The sequence below is a fragment of the Ostrea edulis genome, chromosome 6 (genome assembly GCF_947568905.1).
Source record: "Ostrea edulis chromosome 6, xbOstEdul1.1, whole genome shotgun sequence".
Classification (NCBI taxonomy): Eukaryota; Metazoa; Mollusca; class Bivalvia; order Ostreida; family Ostreidae; genus Ostrea; species Ostrea edulis.
This window is the reverse complement of record NC_079169.1, coordinates 93,220,051-93,238,439: the sequence shown is the minus strand read 5'-3', so window position 1 is coordinate 93,238,439 and position 18,389 is coordinate 93,220,051. Positions and strand designations below refer to the sequence as shown.

At 34.5% G+C, this 18,389-nt stretch overlaps 1 protein-coding gene and 1 long non-coding RNA gene across 6 annotated transcripts in view; one reads left to right on the top strand and one right to left on the bottom strand.

The window, feature by feature from the left end:
* The window catches only part of LOC130047479 (uncharacterized), a 13,457-nt gene extending 12,452 nt beyond the window's left edge, over positions 1-1,005 (top strand). The window contains exon 3 of the long non-coding RNA XR_008796369.1: positions 872-1,005. This is a non-coding gene — a long non-coding RNA (uncharacterized LOC130047479). The remainder of the gene's footprint in view (positions 1-871) is intronic.
* LOC125683814 (tumor protein p53-inducible protein 11-like) overlaps positions 1-18,389 on the bottom strand; it is a 102,115-nt gene that overhangs the window by 69,281 nt on the left and 14,445 nt on the right. The window contains exons 1-3 of one of the 5 annotated variants that reach the window (XM_056142753.1): positions 11,499-11,639; positions 9,838-9,961; positions 9,382-9,496 (exon numbers count right to left, since the gene is read on the bottom strand). In XM_056142753.1, coding sequence (XP_055998728.1) covers positions 9,382-9,419 — 38 coding nt within the window. In that variant the 5' untranslated portion in view covers positions 9,420-9,496; positions 9,838-9,961; positions 11,499-11,639. Of the gene's footprint in view, positions 1-9,381; positions 9,497-9,837; positions 9,962-10,096; positions 10,396-11,498; positions 11,640-18,389 lie in introns of those variants that run through there. The other 4 variants (XM_056142754.1, XM_056142755.1, XM_048925285.2 and 1 more) reach the window with 4 other exon arrangements.

The following is an 18,389-nucleotide window of genomic DNA, read 5'->3' as shown; positions in this document are numbered from 1 at the left end:
ACCCAATAACACGTGAATATTATGACTGTTACAAAATACCCAATACCGTGAATATTACGACTGTTACTAAATACCCAATAACGTGAATATTACAACTGTTATAAAATACCCAATAACGTGTGAATATTACGACTGTTACAAAATACCCAATACCGTGAATATTACGACAGTTACAAAATACCCAATAACATGTGAATATTACGATTGTTATAAAATACCCAATAACATGTGAATATTACGACTGTTATAAAATACCCAATACCGTGAATATTACGACAGTTACAAAATACCCAATAACATGTGAATATTACGACTGTTATAAAATACCCAATAACATGTGAATATTACGACTGTTATAAAATACCCAATAACATGTGAATATTATGACTGTTACAAAATACCCAATAACATGTGAATATTACGACTGTTATAAAATACCCAATAACGTGTGAATATTACGACTGTTATAAAATACCCAATACCGTGAATATTACGACTGTTACTAAATACCCAATAACGTGAATATTATGACTGTCATAAAATACCCAATAACATGTGAATATTACGACTGTTATAAAATACCCAATAACATGTGAATATTATGACTTACAAAATACCCAATAACATGTGAATATTATGACTGTCATAAAATACACTCGCAATGTATAATGAAATATTCCATTCATTTCTAACACATGTATGCAATCCCTTATCACTTCAAATATAGGACAACTCTATCTTTAAATAAATTTGACCAGTATTTTTGTGCAAAACTGTCCCTTGCTACCATGAAACTTATATTTTGCTTTGAAATAAACCAATAATTCTTAATTGTAATTTTTTCACTGGGTATTGAAATTCCAATATTTAGTGGGAAGTTCCCAGGTATCCTCCGCTAGCGACAGTCTGCTGGCAAATCCAGACATACATTGGAAGGATGACGATGTGGAGGACACAAGGACACCTGATCCAAGAACTGTGGCATTTCATTCGGAGCGACAACCTGGCATTCAGTTAGTATGACTGTTTGAGGTTGAATATAGGATTAAATCCGTATACATTTATGGTTAACATTCAAATAAATCCAGATAATATATTCACAAATAATGGAATCATGGCATTATGGTACACTGATATACGTGTATCATTTTACTGTTTATCGTTGTATTACTAGGTATCGCATACATATAAAAAGAGACAAAACACGGAAAATCATTATTCTATTTCTAATCATAAGGTATGACAAGTGTTTTAAATGCTGACAAATAAGGTATGATGTTTTATTTGCAATTTCCTTTCAGATATGGGACCCAATTATTCAGAGTACTGCAGCTTTTATGAAGCTATTTTTGACAGAAAATTTTGTTATCTCCATCTCTGTTGCCACCAACCATTATGCCGAGATGGTCATATCTAAGGGGAAGGATTGTCATATGCTTCCCAAGGAAGTTTGTGGCCTCTCATTGATGAGGAGCTGTACAGGTATTACGATATTGTGACAGTGATTTCCAGTTTAAAATGAATAATAAAATGCATTATAATAAGATTACCTTTACCAAAATTAATCTGGCTGTTCATCTAACACATGCATCTGAAATGTGTACTACAATTACCTCTTACATTGATTGAATATTGTTTAATGTCCCTCTCGAGAATATTTCACTCATATGGAGACGTTATAAAATTTCATAAGTAAATAAACACATAATTTTCAGAGGGCCTTAATTATAGAAAACATTTACAGAGCCAATTGAGTATTCAAAAGCTCTGACAATACATTAGTTTATGAGGCTAAGTATAAGAAATACTTTTTTCCCCAGATTTTTGGGAATTATCTTATACATGTCTGCTGTGAAGTTCCGGTGGACAGACAGATATTGGTCAAAGCATGCCCCTATCGTAACAACCCAGTATCAAGAATTATGTCCAGAAATAGGTTTTCAGAGGTTGAATAATGAGAACATTTTTGTTAAATATGATGCAAGTACATTTAAATTTCATGATTGATAGTAAGTACTGGAACATTCGTATACATTGAATATTGGGAGGAAAACAGGTAGTAATTTTTTATAACATTTAAAATGGTGTCGTTACTTAGCAACCAAATATATTTGAATACGAAAAATTAAATTATATTAGATTAACAGCAAAGATCTTTGTTTTAATGTTGCAATATTTATTCTATTTAGTGAAACATAATGACAAAACATCATATTATAAGAAAATGATGGATATGTATAAAAAGCATGAAGTTTCCATTTTATGACCTTTGACCTTAATTCCCTTCATCATATTTTTTGTTAAAAACCTGTTAAAATGATTAAGATCTATTCAAAGATTATATTTTTAAAATAATGTGGCATTTCCTAATCATCATGCAATGTAATTATGTTTAAATTGTGTCAAATGGATGCAGAGGCAAATTATGGTCAAAATTGTACTATGAGTGTTGATACTTAACAACCTAACATATTTGTTTATCAATAAAATTCATTAATTTGATTGTGATGTTTTTGTAGTATTTTAAAAGACACATCACCTCATACATTTGAAATTTCCTATTTTTCACTCTAATCTAGTGAAAGGGGTTGTAATATATATATATATATATATATATATATATATATATATATATATATATATATATTACAACCCCTTTCACTAGATTAGAGTGAAAAATAGGAAATTTCAAATGTATGAGGTGATGTGTCTTTTATATATATGTCAGAGGGAAAAAAATTGCGAAAATGTGCACTTATATGACCTTTGACCCCGTAGACCTCTTTAAAGTCATGGGATACCAAGACAAACTTCATAAAAAATTGTTCCCTGTCAAATTCCTAACAAAATTATGTCATATGCCTACCCCGGATTGGGGTACATACAGATTTATATGGATTTTAAAAATATTGGCATTTAGTCCTAAAAACCTTCTAAAATGTGCCGGTAGAGAAAGGGTTAAATCAAACACGAAATGTCTGAATCAGTAAACAAAACCACAACCTAAATCAGCCTAAAAAGTAAAGTTTACCTTATAAAATTTAAACAAGAGGCCCACAGGCCTTATTGGTCAACTGAATACTAGTGAAAAAGTATTAATATTTCCATGGGCTAGAAAAAATTTCCTGTTCTAAATATCTAAGCTAAATTCTAATGTCCAGCAACAGTATAAAACAAGATGTGTTCTTAAAACTTCACTGCCCTCAAAAGTGCATACACTGATGAAAAGCTTTAAATAGGTGTATTAGCATTAAAACATCAAAAGATATGATTAATTTGGACTCATCTTAAAGTCATAACCCTGGGTTGTAAAATTCACCATTTTTTGTACATCCTTTTCTGCTATTCCTAACTTACACATAAATATTATATATACTAAGTTTGGCCCAACCCTGGGGTCAAAACCCTTACTCTGGGGAAAATCAAATTTACAATTTCGGTAAAAGACTACCTGCTCTATCCATTTAGTTTCAATTTAGTATCAAAAGCACTAAAGAAAATGTTATTTAAGTGTTTTACACATAAACACTATATAACAAGTTAGGCCCTGCCCTGGGGTCATAACCCCTACCCCGGGGATCATGAAATTTACAATTTTGGTAGAGGGTTCAGTGATTTTTTGGGGGCCAAAATGCCACCGATATTTGGCTGTTTCCCCTAACTAATATTAGCTATTTTTTCCCAATTATATAAATATGTTTTTCCCAATTTCAAATCTAGGGAAATTAGGCCATTTAAAAAAAAGGTTACCGTATATTGCTGACAAATAGTAAATCCGGTTTTTTTCTTCAGTTTTATTCTCCAAACCACTGCACATGCAAAAGGTTTTGTAAAGAATATGTAAAACAATAGAGGCATCCATATAAGCAGATATGCAGCGAAGTATATAGTTTCCAGATACACATTAAGCCACACTGTTGACAGTTTAGTTTGACCGCCATTATATGTAAAACAATAGAGGCATCCATATAAGCAGATATGCAGCGAAGTATATAGTTTCCAGATACACATTAAGCCACACTGTTGACAGTTTAGTTTGACCGCCATTATATGTAGGGTCAGGCTAATAACAGGAAGTGGCCAACAGTATAGGGTTTTACTAAAATCCGAAAAATACAAACAGGAGAGACATTCTGGAAACTTGTTTATTAATATAATATTTACAAGATTATGGGTACAAATGCTGGTGAATTAATAATTTATTATTTTCTTTATGAAATTAGACAATAAGTATTTTTTAGAAAAAGTAAATTATATATATATATATACACACACACACACACAAGGTGTGACTTCCAATACATATTTAATGTTAAATAATGATTTCTTTTATGATTTTAAATCAGATCTGAAATAAACCTCAAACAACAAAATTGTTATTTGATTATTTTATGCATCTTTACCATTTTAATTTACTATGAATGATTTTTCCCAATTCGAGGAAAATGTCGCTATTTTTTCCCAATTCAAAAGGAGGGGTGGTAGTTTGAAAAACAAAAAAAAATCACTGGGGTTTCCTGCTCTACATCACTATGCATTTAGTTTTTCTTACATGTGTGTGGTTCTTGAGAAGAAGATTTTTGAAAATTGGTAATTTTTGGGCAGATTTTGCCCCGCCCCTAAGGCCCCAGGGGTGCAGGAATCCTGAAATTTACAATTTATGTTCCCCTTGTTTCAACTATGTTTCATACCAAATTTGAAAAGAATTGGAATAATAGTTATCAAGAAGAAGTTAAAAATGTCTATTGTTCACACACTTAATAACTGAACATTTTGGCCCCACCCTGATACCAAAACCCCTACCCCTGGGATAATCAAATTTACAATTTTGGTAAAGGACTACCTGTTCTTTCTAAATATCTATTTACTTTCAATTTAGTATCAATAGCATTAAAGAATATGAAATTTAAGTGTTTTACACAAAAACACTATATAACAAGATTTGCCCCACCCTGGGGTCAGAACCCCTACCCCGGGGATGATGAAATTTACAATTTTGGTAGAGGATTTCCTGCTCTACATCACTATGCATTTAGTTTTTCTTACATGTGTGTGGTTCTTGAGAAGAAGATTTTTGAAAAATTGTCAATTTTGGGCAGTTTTTGCCCCACCCCTAGGGCTATAAATCCTAGAAAAGGGGGGGGGGACTCTTAAGATATAAATGCCAGAGGGGGAGGAGAGACTCTGAGATATATAAATCCTAGAGGAGGGGGGAGAGGCTCTGAATATATAAATCCCAGAGGGGGAGAAGAGACTCTGAGATATAAATCCCAGAGGGGGAAGAGAGGCTGATATATAAATCCCAGAGAAGGGAGGAGAGACTGAGATATAAATCTCAGAGGGGGGAGAGACTTTGAGATATAAATCCCAGAGGGGGAGGAGAGACTCTGAGATATAAATCCCATAGGGGGGAGAGACTCTGAGATATAAATCCCAGAGAGGGAGGAGAGACTCCGAGATATAAATCCCAGAGGAGGAGGAGGAGAGACTCTGAGATATAAATCCCAGAGGGGGAGGAGAGGCTCCGAGATATAAATCCTAGAAAGGGGGGGGGGGGGAGACTCTAAGATATAAATCCCAGAGGGGGAGGAGAGGCTCTGATATATAAATCCTAGAAAGGGGGAGGAGAGACTCTAAGATATAAATCCCAGAGGGGGAGGAGAGGCTGATATATAAATCCCAGAGAAGGGAGGAGAGACTGAGATATAAATCCCAGAGGGGGAGGAGAGACTCTGAGATATAAATCCCAGAGGTAGAGGAGAGGCTCCAATATATAAATCCTAGAAAAAGGGGGGGGACTCTAAGATATAAATCCCAGAGGGGGGGGGGGAGAGACTCTGAGATATATAAATCCCAGACGAGGGGGGGGGGGGAGGCTCTGAATATATAAATCCCAGAGGGGGAGGAGAGACTCTGAGATATAAATCCCAGAGGGGGAGGAGAGGCTGATATATAAATCCCAGAGAAGGGAAGAGAGACTGAGATATAAATCTTAGAGGGGGAGGAAAGACTCTTCAGATATAAATACCAGAGAGGAAACAAGAGGCTCTGAGATATAAATCTCAGAGGGGGAGGAGAGACTCTGAATATATAAATCCCAGAGGGGGAGGAAAGACTCTGAGATATAAATCTAACTTAAATATATGAACAATTCCTGAAAAGGACAGATAATATTTATACTATATATATAATATCAAGTTTGGCCCCGCCCTGGAGTCAGAGCCTCATTTCCGAGAATCATGAAATTTACCCTTTTAGTAGTGGCCTTCCTGCTCTACATCATTAGGGCTTTCCACCTTTCTGTGGAAAGTCCTATTGATATTGTTCTGTTTATCATTTTCCTGCCATCAAAAAAAATTTCCGTCATAAGACTTATCGAAAAACTTTATAGTCCATCATATAGTACTTCTTGAGAAACAAATACAGTTCACCCTGCGTAATTGAACTTTGACCCCTTACGGAGTTATTGGACCTTTCGCACAAATCATTGTTACCGCTACTACTTTTTAACCGTAAATGATAGGAGGATGAAACCTTTGCTAAAGGATAGTGGGTAATTAGTAGAAGCGAAGAATTTCAAATGAAGGGATTCGGTGTCCCCTAAAGGGAGTTAATGCCTCTTTATGTTTTGCAATTTATTCGTAAAACATGTCGATTTTAAGAACGGTTTGACGTAGAGACATGGGACCAACTGGAATAGGATCGTTGACCTTTTACCTTCAAAATTAGGTCAAGGTCAAAGGTCATCAGAAAAGAGGAAAAGATAGCACTTTTTATACTCTCTTTCCTGCTTAAGATAGCTTTGAAATATTATATGGGTAAGTATTGACTTCTTGATTGGTTTTGATAGTATGCATTATAACTTTGAACTTTGACCCTTCTGTGAGTTTCGGAGACTCGCGTTGAAAACCTTGTTATCGTTACTCCTACTTAACGGAAAGTCATAGACAGGAAACCTTCGCTAATGAATACAGAGTAAACCCCTCTTGCAAAGAAAAATTAATCAAAGGGATACAAAAACCCTTAAGCATAGTTGTTGCCCCCTGAAAGTCTCCAATATCATTGTCTAAGCCTATAACTTTTATAATAATATAGAGACATGGGACCACTTGCATTAAGCCCGATGACCTTTGACCTTCAAAATGAGGTCAAGGTCGAAGTCATCATCAATTTTTTTTTTCATTTTCAAGGTCTTTCATAGTATTTTAAGACTTGAGAAGCTAACCAAAAACCCCTAAACAAAGTTATTGCCCCTGAATGTCTTGACTAACATTTTTTAAGCTTATAACTTTTACATTAATATAGATAGAGACATGGGATCACTTGCATGAAGACCGATGACCTTTGACATTCAAAATGAGGTCAATGTCATCGTAAAAATTATTATTTTTATTTTCAAGGTTTTTTTGAGTTTTTAACATCATCTTGAATAGTCTTAAATATCTTTTTTAAAATCATGGTAGGTGGAAAGCCCTCTAATTGTTTGCGAACAATTAGGATTACTAGTTATGTATTTAGTTTTTCTTGCACATGCGGTTGATGAGAAGATTTTTGAAAATAGGTTAAAAAAAATTATTTTTTTTACAGTTTTAGCCCAGCCTTTAAGGTCCTAGGATTGCATGAATCCTGAAATTTACAATCTGTGTCCACCCCTTGTCCCAAAGATGCTTCATACCAAATTTGAAAGGAATTGGAATGGCAATTATCAAGAAATTAAAAATGTTCAGTTGTTAACACACGTTAGATTACACACAGCGATAGACACAGACCAATTGCAATAGGTCACCTAAGTTTAGGCAAGTGACCTTAAAATTCATTCTTATGGAAAACTTTGATCCCTATTGAGGCCCCCATACTTCTTCCTCATCCCCAGGCCAGGATTTGAATAAACTTAAATCTGAACTACCTTATGCTTGCATACCAATAATATAAAGGAAGTTTTGTCTTTTCTAGTCCAGCTATGGTTCTTGAGAAGATTTATAAAAGCCACCATATTTTAATTATTTTTTTAATTATCTCCCCTTTGGTTTGACAATTCATTTAAACACTTTGAAATCCCCTTGCTTTATGGCAAATTTTGTTGAAACTGACCCTGAAATAAATGCATGTCAAGTTCATGGACAGACGTACAACAGATGATCAGAAAAGCCCATCAATGAGCTTGTAGCTCAGGTAAGCTAACAATGACAAATGAAAAACAAATTTTGATTAGAAAAGCTCCCCCATGGTTCAGGTTTGCTTTTAAAGAACTGGACACTGGTTGACTCTGGCAACAACAGCCAAATATATTGGTGTTTAATGCTTTTAAATATAGAAAAGAAAAATAAATGATAAATTGATTTTCTTCATGGGGGTCACTGCTGACATTTTCCTTCTTAGCAATTAGAAATTAATTCTTTGAGATCCAATCAACACTTACAAAAATACACTGTCATTTACAGCCGATAAACACCCACTTAAAAAGAAGAAACATCTCCTACCTCCTACCACCCAACACCTTTCTAAATGAGCTGATAACAACATAGATTATCAAAACAGAAAACCGACTGTTCAAATACTAATAACTGTGCAGTTATTTTCTCTCTCAGTGCCCTCATCCGAAAATAAATGTTTTCTTCACTATTTAAGTAAAACAAAACAGAAAGTGAATAGGTTGGTTGCTTTAAATAAACAAACATTAAAATCAACGAACTAGAAATAAATCACGAAAGAATTAAGCACATTGAATTCAAAACTGACAAGATTGCTACGCGTAGCCCTATATATGCACCCACTGCCGCAAAAAAAGGTGAAGCACAAAAGTCCCATAACACTTGTGGTTGAATATGATCAGCTACATATTGTGACTAACAATCCTGCAAAATTTGAACAAAATCCATATGACAGTCTCTGAGGAGTTGTGTTTACAAAGTGTTCCTATAGTGTAGCATGCACAAATTCAACATAAAGTCCCATAACTCCTGTAAAATTCATCAAATCAAAATGGTGGTGCAATATGATCAACTACATATGGTAACCATCAATTCTATAAAATTCAAACAAAATCCGTAGAGCGGTTTTGGAGGAGTTGTGTCCACAATATTAAGTGGGACGGATGGACACACAGACACCAGTATTTCTATGTCCCTTCCGGGTTGCTGTGGGGGGACAAAAATGGATGGAGGGAGGCTAAGGCACAGAAATATTAAAGCAACCTTTGTTACTTATAACGAAATTCGCATTGCCCGAAAACTGACCAGTAGTAGTACATATACTGAGCGCAAAAGCACTTATGCGTGTATGCAGAAATCCATGGAATATATCTACAGAAAGTAGCGAAAAATGACAAATTGTAAAACGTAAAGAAATAAATTAATCACACCTGTATATCACCTGTCTTACCTGGCTTCATTTACTCTGGGCTTCAAACATTCAGTCATGTTGTCTTGAAAGAATTGCCTTCTTGCCTTTACAGGCTGAACGACATGTTGATGTAATTGGAAGTTATTTCAAATTCCTGCAAAACAAATAACATTGCTCATTGCTCCACGTGTGTCGGGAAAAACAGCAGACACAGTGATTAATATCTGGTACAGTGGTTATCCATCATAAACATTAACATACTTAATGATCAAAACAAAATATTCTTATAACAGAAAGGCAATCCTGATCATATATTACATAATTATGTATTTTAAAAGTATTCAATTCAGCAATATTACTTATAGTATAATTATCTACGGTTTACATTTCACTTTACTATCCCCCTTTCTAATAAAACACATTTTTCTAGCATCAGAGAAATAGTTTCAGCGATATCACACGAATCTAGATCTTGTGATATACTTTTTTTACTACCTCTATCTTTCTGGTGCACCCTGGTCCCTAGTTAACCATTCGGTAATCAGATTCCTGCAGACATCTTGCTGAGCTTCTCCTGCTTCACTGAATACCAAACCAATTTGTTGTCTATTTCAAAATCCTTTCAAAAACAAACACATATTTTATATTCTGCATGCTTCCCAAAATATTTCTGTAAAATATGATCACATGCCTGCATCACTCGATCATCATGTAAATCATTAAATTAACGATAGGAGACTAACGAGCGATCTACCTGAGACAATCCACCTGCAAGGTGTGCAAATAGTCTGCCAGAGGTATAACCACATCACTCATGTTAAGATACAGGTATCCATTATTGAATCAGGTATAAAGCTGGGGGAAGCTGACATGAATCCTAATTAATTCTCATTGTCTTATTAAACACGACAAAACATTTGCCTGGCATAAACCACTTCTAGCACACAATGCTTCACCTAAGTACAGGCCTGTTATGGTTAATTTCCTGACATGCAAATTTCTTAGGAGCGAAACCCAAATGCTGCATGCACATAGCTTTGATTATGACTTGGACAGACAAGAAATTTATTAATATTGGCCAGGAGGCAGGAACTATGTTAAAACAGACACTAGTTGCCAAAATGAATTTTGCAAACAAACTTTGAGAATATTCCAAATTGTTATCATAATTGAACAGAACACTTTTCGTCTTCATTGTGCATGACATGAAAATCTGTACAATAAATCTATAAATTTCTTAGCAAAGTTGAGTCAAGTAGCTATATTTTGTGCATCAAATTTTTGCAAATCATGATGATGCAAGATCGATCTAGATTCATAAAAGGACGTGCAGATACGAAAATATTCATTTATTGGCCTTGAAATTTAAGAATAAATTGATTTTTCTGAAGTTAAGCAATATACATTGAAAAAGGTCAGATTTATTTTCCCCAAAACTGATTCCAATCATAGCGCACTTTCTAATAAAAATCTGGGTGTAGTGTCGTTAATATCTATATGTCTGTCAGTCCATCGCATTTCTTGTTTTGAATATATGTCCCAAAAGTCAATGACTTAAAAAGCAGTAAAAATGTCAACTACTTAGACAGATTTTCTAACAGAAATTACGGGGTACATACATCGACAAAGACAATTTTTATGGATTAGCAACATTCAGATATGAGAAATGATACGTCTCCACTTGAGGCCAAAAATAAAAATTGATTTGTTTGATGTACTCCGACCGACCCGTCAAATTTGTTCCTACCCGATCCTTTTTTTTCAGCAATTTGAAATTAAATTTTTTATTTTTTTTTGTTGGTTCCCTTGAAACTTGAAAAATTAGAAAATTCCATGACGTTCCAAAAAAAAAAAAAAAAAACTACCTACCGACCCACCTTGAAAAATGTGGGTCGGAGTACATCAAACAAAAATATTTTTAATGATGGCCTGATCATAGTCTATGTATGTTGTCCATACCCTTGGCAGCCAAACAGAAGACAGAAAAAGTGATTTTTAACCGTTTGATAAGGCCAAAGCACATCTTTGTGATGTTGTATACAGTAAAACATGCATATAATAAACATGCTTAAAACAAATTCACACTTATTGTGAAGTTAATCAATGAAAGGAAAATAACGAAAACTTTATTGGACATAGAGTTTGGCTATACTAACCTGTTTTTTGCTCTGGAGGTTCAGTATAACTGTGTTTTACTTTAAAACGAAGTTTGGCTATAACGAACTGGGTTTTTTTGCTGGACCTGGAGGGTCAATTTAGTTTTGCGTTAATCTAGTTCTTTAAAATCTGCAAACAGTTCAATCTACAAAATAGCTAAAAAAAAAAAATTATCTATAGAATCCCAATAAACAGATTTCTAAATATTTATAAGTCATTTACACCATACTAGGGTTCTTCACTTCTATTAGTTGTTTTATTTCTTTCTGAATGTCATCGACTCTTAGGATATTACTTTACAGACCAATCAATACAACAGTACATTTATTAGTTTAGCCATTCTCCAGAAATAGTTTCCAAAAATACAAAAAATAATTTGTCGTAAGGTTTTCATCTGCATTCTTAATTTCCTTTTCAATCATGTATACAAAATTTCTATCATATCAATCTAGGGAAGAAAACACAAATTTTGATACCACATGTCATGCAGTATTCATTGTGTAAATTGCATTGTAATTAGTTTCTAGTGTTTGGCACATATCTCATTTTATTTTAAACATGCTATTTTCTATTATGTAATATATATGTAAACAAAAACATGGCACGAGCCTTGTTTACATAACAAAGAATTGCGAGTGCTGTATTTCACTTGTAACTCAACAACTGATATTTAAATTTTGGTTGACCATTAGAAATACTTTAGTTAAGCATTATAAACAATGAAAATGGAAAAATGAAATTTTCAGCTCAAATCATGTCAATGCCCCTTTAATATTACTTACTGACATCAGTCTTCAGAACAAAGACAATAATCGTTGTCAAATTCATTGACGGAAAATTTTTAGAAGAAAAGGAGGAAGAAAGCAGTTACAGAAACAATGGAAAAGATGGGTGAACATGAAAACACAAACAAGAGGCCCATGGGCCACATCGCTCACCTGAGTCATCTTCGCTCATCTTAAAAGATTTTTTCCTATATATATTCACATGTAAAACTTTGATCCCTATTGTGACCCTAACCTACTACCGGGGGCCATGATTTTTTTCCAAAATTGAATCTGGACTATGTCAGGAAGCTTTCATGTGAATGTAAACTTTTCTGGCCCAATGATTTTTCAGAAGAAGATTTTTAATGATTTTCCCAATATACTTGTATGTAAAAATTGATCCCCTATTGTCACCTCATCTTACCCCCGGGGGCCATGATTTTAACAAACTTGAATCTGGAAGCTTTCATGTAAATTTCAACTTTCCTGGCCCAGTAGTTTTTGAGATGATTTTTAAAGATTTTCCCTATATATTTGTATGTCAAACTTTGATCCCCTATTGTGGCCCCATCCTATTCTCGGAGGCCATGATTTTAATAGACTTCAATTTGTAATATGTTAGGAAGCTTTCATGTAAATTTCCACTTTCCTGGCCCTGTAGTTTTTGAGAAGAAGATTTTTAAAGATTTTCCCTATATATTTGTATGCAAAACTTTGACACGCCCCTCCCCCCCTTGTGGCCCCATCCTACCCCCGGGGACCATGATTTTAACAAACGTAAACTATGTCAGGAAGCTTTCATGTAAATCTCAGCTTTTCTGGCTCAGTGGTTCTTGAAAAGAAGATTTTTAAAGATTTTCCCTATATATTTGTATGTAAAACTTTGATCCCCTATTGTGGCCCCATCCAACCCCAGGAGCCATGATTTTAACAAACTTGAATCTGCATTATGTCAGGAAGCTTTCATGTAAATCTCAGCTTTTCTGGCTCAGTAGTTCTTGAGAAGATTAATTTTAAAGATTTTTCCTCTATATTTGTATGTAAAACTTTGATCACCTATTGTGGCCCCATCCAACCCCTAGGGGCCATGATTTTAACAAACTTAAATCTGACAAACTTAAATCTGCACTGTGTCAAGAAGCTTTCATGTAAATCTCAGCTTTTCTGGCTCAGTGGTTCTCGAGAAGAAGATTTTTAAATGATCCAACCCTATTTTTGCATTTTTGTGATTATCTCCCCTTTTAAAGGGACATGGCCCTTCATTTGAACAATCTTGAAAGCCCTTCACCCAAGGATGCTTTTGGGCAAGTTTGATTGAAATTGGCCCAGTAGTTCTGGAGAAGAAGTCGAAAATGTAAAAAGTTTAAAGATGGACAACAGGCGATCAGAAAAGCTTACATGAGCTTTCAGCTCATGTGAGCTAACAATGGTTCAGTACCATATATTCTGATTTTCTGTCATTTATGATAAGGTGAAATTGATAAAATGATGCAAATTTTAAGGGTTTTTTTTGGGGGGGGGGGGATGTAAGGTCCCCCAATAAAAATAATTCAATAAATCAAAAGATGATGTTATTTATTTCTCTGTGAATGGAAGAAATTATTGCTTCTTTTATCATTTAAATTTTTCTGAAGAAGAGACCATGATTTACGTTAAATTTGATAATTTTAGGGAGAAGGGTGCCAGCTGCGGCCCCCCCTAAATCCGCCACTGTTTGCTTCCATTTTCTTAAGAATGGTTGCCATTTAAACAAGTGCTTGTTATGGAGAGTATAACCTTAAAAGAAAAAAACTGTAAAGCTTCTCTGGAAATATTGCACCATAAAATCCTGTGCGACATAGTTGATATTGTCTTACATATGAAATTTTATCATATTTTCAGTTTGCTTGCAAATGCCCTTAACTGGTAACATTATGGTTAAAAGCATACATTCTACACAGAATATCAACTAAAATTGAGACCACTACTTACAAATGTATACACATGTCCTTTAAACCTGTCTCCCAGACATTCCCAAACAACTTCTCTTAGTACACACTTCGTAACGATTGTTTCATGACTGTGACAATCTACACAGAGACAACCCATTAACACCATGATTTAATATTAATACGTCATTAACAAGAATAAAGATAGAAATCTACTGTAATCATTAAGAATGTATAGAAGGTAATGGTGAACTTTGGTTTTTATTGCTATATGTAATGTCTCAAACTGTCACATAAATTGATTTTGTTTCACTTTCCCTCATGCATGCTGACTGCAATTCCTGTTTCACACGATAGGCAATTTGATTAAAATCAGATTCTTTGATCTGCAACCCCTTAACTTGTATGAAAACTAAATAATGAGCTATATAATTCTCACTTGGTATCTTTTACATTTAGTATGGTAAAGAAGGAAAACTTGTATGAAAACTTTATAATTCACACTTGGTATCTTTTACATTTAGTACGGTAAAGAAGGAAAACTTGTATGAAAACTTAATATATAATTCTCACTTGGTATCTTTTACATTTAGTATGGTATTAAAAGAAGGAACATTTGACTATTCACAAACCTGATATAGCAAAGGGAGATAATTCAAATTACAGGTTGATAGGAGTTGGATGAAGTTAGAAATATTTAATATACCATAGAGGATCTCCCTTTTCAGTGTCACATGACCCGATATTTAACACAACCTGTTATAAATCTGTTCTTCACAAAAACTTTTTCTGATCTTAAATTTTTAAGAGCCCAGAAATAAAATTTCCATTTTGTTTTCACTCCATGACTGCAATATTGACTGGTAGTGGTAGCCTAGTGGTAACGCTGCTCGCTTCACAACTAGGGGGCCTGGGTTTAATTTTCAATCCCAGTGCCACATCACTCTATAGACATCTAATTTAGGTAGTGAATGTTCCTTCGCCAAGCACCTGGCACAAAAAATAGAAGCCCCGGGTCTTTTGAATATGACCTTCAAAACGGCAGTACTGTGTAACGGTTGGCATTGCGTGCAAGAAACAATTCTAACAGCTAAAACCATATGCACCATGCATACATCAAAATTTGTATCACTTTACTTACAGTTCGTGGTATCTCTATATACAGTGCCCACTCAACATATTGCCCCCTATTATAATGCCCCCCCCCCCTTATTGCCTGAAAATCCTAAAGTACAGACCCCCCCCCCCCCCCCCCCCCATGTTAACAACCCTGCATAAATTAATGCCATAGATTTTCACAAACAAATGGTCAAATTTTATAGTGTTTACCCTCCATAATAATGCCGCAAGATTGCAGATGCCAATTACCTAAGTTGGTGACCGCCCAGTATTCTGATGGTCCGGTATTCCTATTGCCCGATAGTCCGACGGGCCGGTATTCGGGTAGTCCAACAGGCCAGTATGTCAACAAGTAAGATGGCATGGATAACTTAATGCGTTTGTATAATTTAATAATTAAATCACATAATAAAATGAATGTTGCTGGGATTTTTTTTCAGTCAATACGATGATTTTAGTCATCTTCGAAGTATAATATTCACCTCGTCCTTTGGGCTCGGTGAGTATTGTACTGCTCAGGCGGCTTAATCACTGTATTGATCTCAAAAACAGCAATATTTGTATAATGTTACATTTTTTATCAATTTGTTAGTCAGCTCTGGTATCTGTTAATCATATGCAAAAAATTGCATAATAAGGGGAAATTTGGTTATAATTCTCATTTTTACTAAGAAATCAGAGAAATAGAAAGTTGTTTTAAAACAGCATTCCTCCTATGTTTAAAACATCAGCTTATACCACAGGTATGTGTTTGAGTAACAGACATTCTGATAAGTTGGGTCTGGCAATAGTGGGGAGAATGATGTCCTACAGCGGAAAACCAAAAAAGGGGGTCAGTAAAAGTCTTAAAAACATACAAATATTTACAGTATTAGCTGACATTATCTTAATATTTATGCTATAAACATTATAAATTTACTAGGAATGGGATAAATATGTTGTTTCTTGGCTGCATTTCCTAAAAATAACTTTGATATAAACTATAATTATATAGTGTAAACATTTTTTCGTTATGGACGTCATTTTACAATCTCAATCGGTTACTTAGTGATATTTTGAGTTTTATTCCAATTTTTTAGATGGGATTTTTACCACAATAACATACTTCATTTGTAATATTTGTTTTGATTGAGGCATATTTCACGCCTTATCGTAACAACTTCTTCTACAATTAAGCCACTTCTTATAAGGCCTTGACTCACCTGGATAATGACACCGGGGCTCTGTTTTTCCTTATAGTTTGCTCTGCTTGCTTTTAAAGCTTTTTTTTCTTTTCTTTCCTTTTTTTTTGCCAACAAACATGGTTGGTGCTGGGTGCTTCAAACCTAGTTTTTCAACCCTAGGTTTTCATGGCCTTTTTTATGCACCACTTTTGCTTCCAATAAAGATTCATGATATTGTATTTTATCGCATTTGTTTTTTGTAACAATTTTGTGGTTGGGAGCTAGCTGTTGTGTATTACTTTTATATATTGCATTTCTAGTCAAGATGTGGGTATATGTCTTCCAGCCAATTTCTTTCTGTATTTTTAGGACTCACATTTTTCATTATTTTTAATAAATGACAATCTTTTACACCTAACATGTTTTTCTGTTATAATTCACATGGAAACAGAGTTGCAATGTTGCCTTGGAGCAAGAGCAAATTTTAACATAAACATGGATATTGCAAGTATTATGAATGAATGTTATTTTTGCCCAATCATACCATTAATGTGAACAAGTTAGTTTTTTTTTTAAATTTTACTTTCTGTATGCGACAGCTCATTGTAACATTCATTTTGTTTTGATTGATTATACAGATTAAAACTTACAACACATGTAGCAGTCTTTCATCATCGACCAAAATATCATTTGCCTCATTGTCTTGATAATAATTTCATAGAATACTAAATTCCTAATCATACACAAAGACCTAGTCAGTTAGATCTCAAAATGATGTAAGAATTTTATCATGTCAGGGAGTAAGACATGGAAAGAATTAAACATACATGTAAAATTGAAAGGCAATAATTATTTTTTTTAAAAGTTACGTGTTTTGGCCAGATTTCAAAGCAATCCGGTTTAAAGCTTGATGATGTTTGTGTAATGATTCCGGATATTTGAGGTACGACCATGCGGAGTTCTTAATTAGTTATTTTACATCACGTGATCTTATTTGTGTATAAATACCGAGACTCCACAGTCGTCTGTGCCATTCTGATAGAAGACCCAGCCAAGTAGAGAGGACGAGAGTATGTGTACTAATACAGTATTCATGGTAAACAATTCCTCGCCTGTTCTTACAGTTAGAGAGTGAATTTGGAAGGCCATCAGAAGTCTGGCCTGCCACGAAGAGGTTGACCTCCAGTAAAGAGGCTAGCCATAATTCGTTTTTGGTGTCGTCCGCATTGGCTGAACAGACCGTCGTCCAGGCCGCTATACTCATTGTCCGTCCTGAATAAGGCATCCTACAGTGAGTGTAGTGGTTGAAGGGCTACCACATATACTGTCCGTCCTGAATAAGGCGTCCTACAGTATATGGGGTAATCCGAGGGCAACTGGGCTCTAGATTTACATTTTGTCAAGTTAGCACTACTAGTTTATCGTTGCTTGCCTCTGATTGATATAGTGATTCTCTGTTTGATGATAATTAACCTAGATAAGGTTAGGACATATTTGTATATTTTGGCAGTCCACTAAAATCATACCAATTAGTTTAAATTGTTATTGTTGAATACCCCAAACCCTGGAATTGACCAGGTACGATCCCAGAAATGTAACGTTAATACGTTACATTTGTCCGTCCGTGTAAAAAAAATGGTTGAATTTCTCTGCGATGGTAAGGGTCATTTACTACATACTTTACCTGCACTTCATCAGTTAGGAGTTTTAATTTCCATAAATACCAAGTTTCTCTGATTTAGTTCACACTTGAATGATTTTGGTCAGAAATTGATTGTCTGATTCATAATCAGGCCGTGTCGATTTTTGCGGTTTCTGGTAAATGTCTATAAAATAATGCCTGACATAAATGAATTTTAACTCTATTAATTAAAATTTTTGGTGATGGTCAACATGTCGGACTATCGGACCAT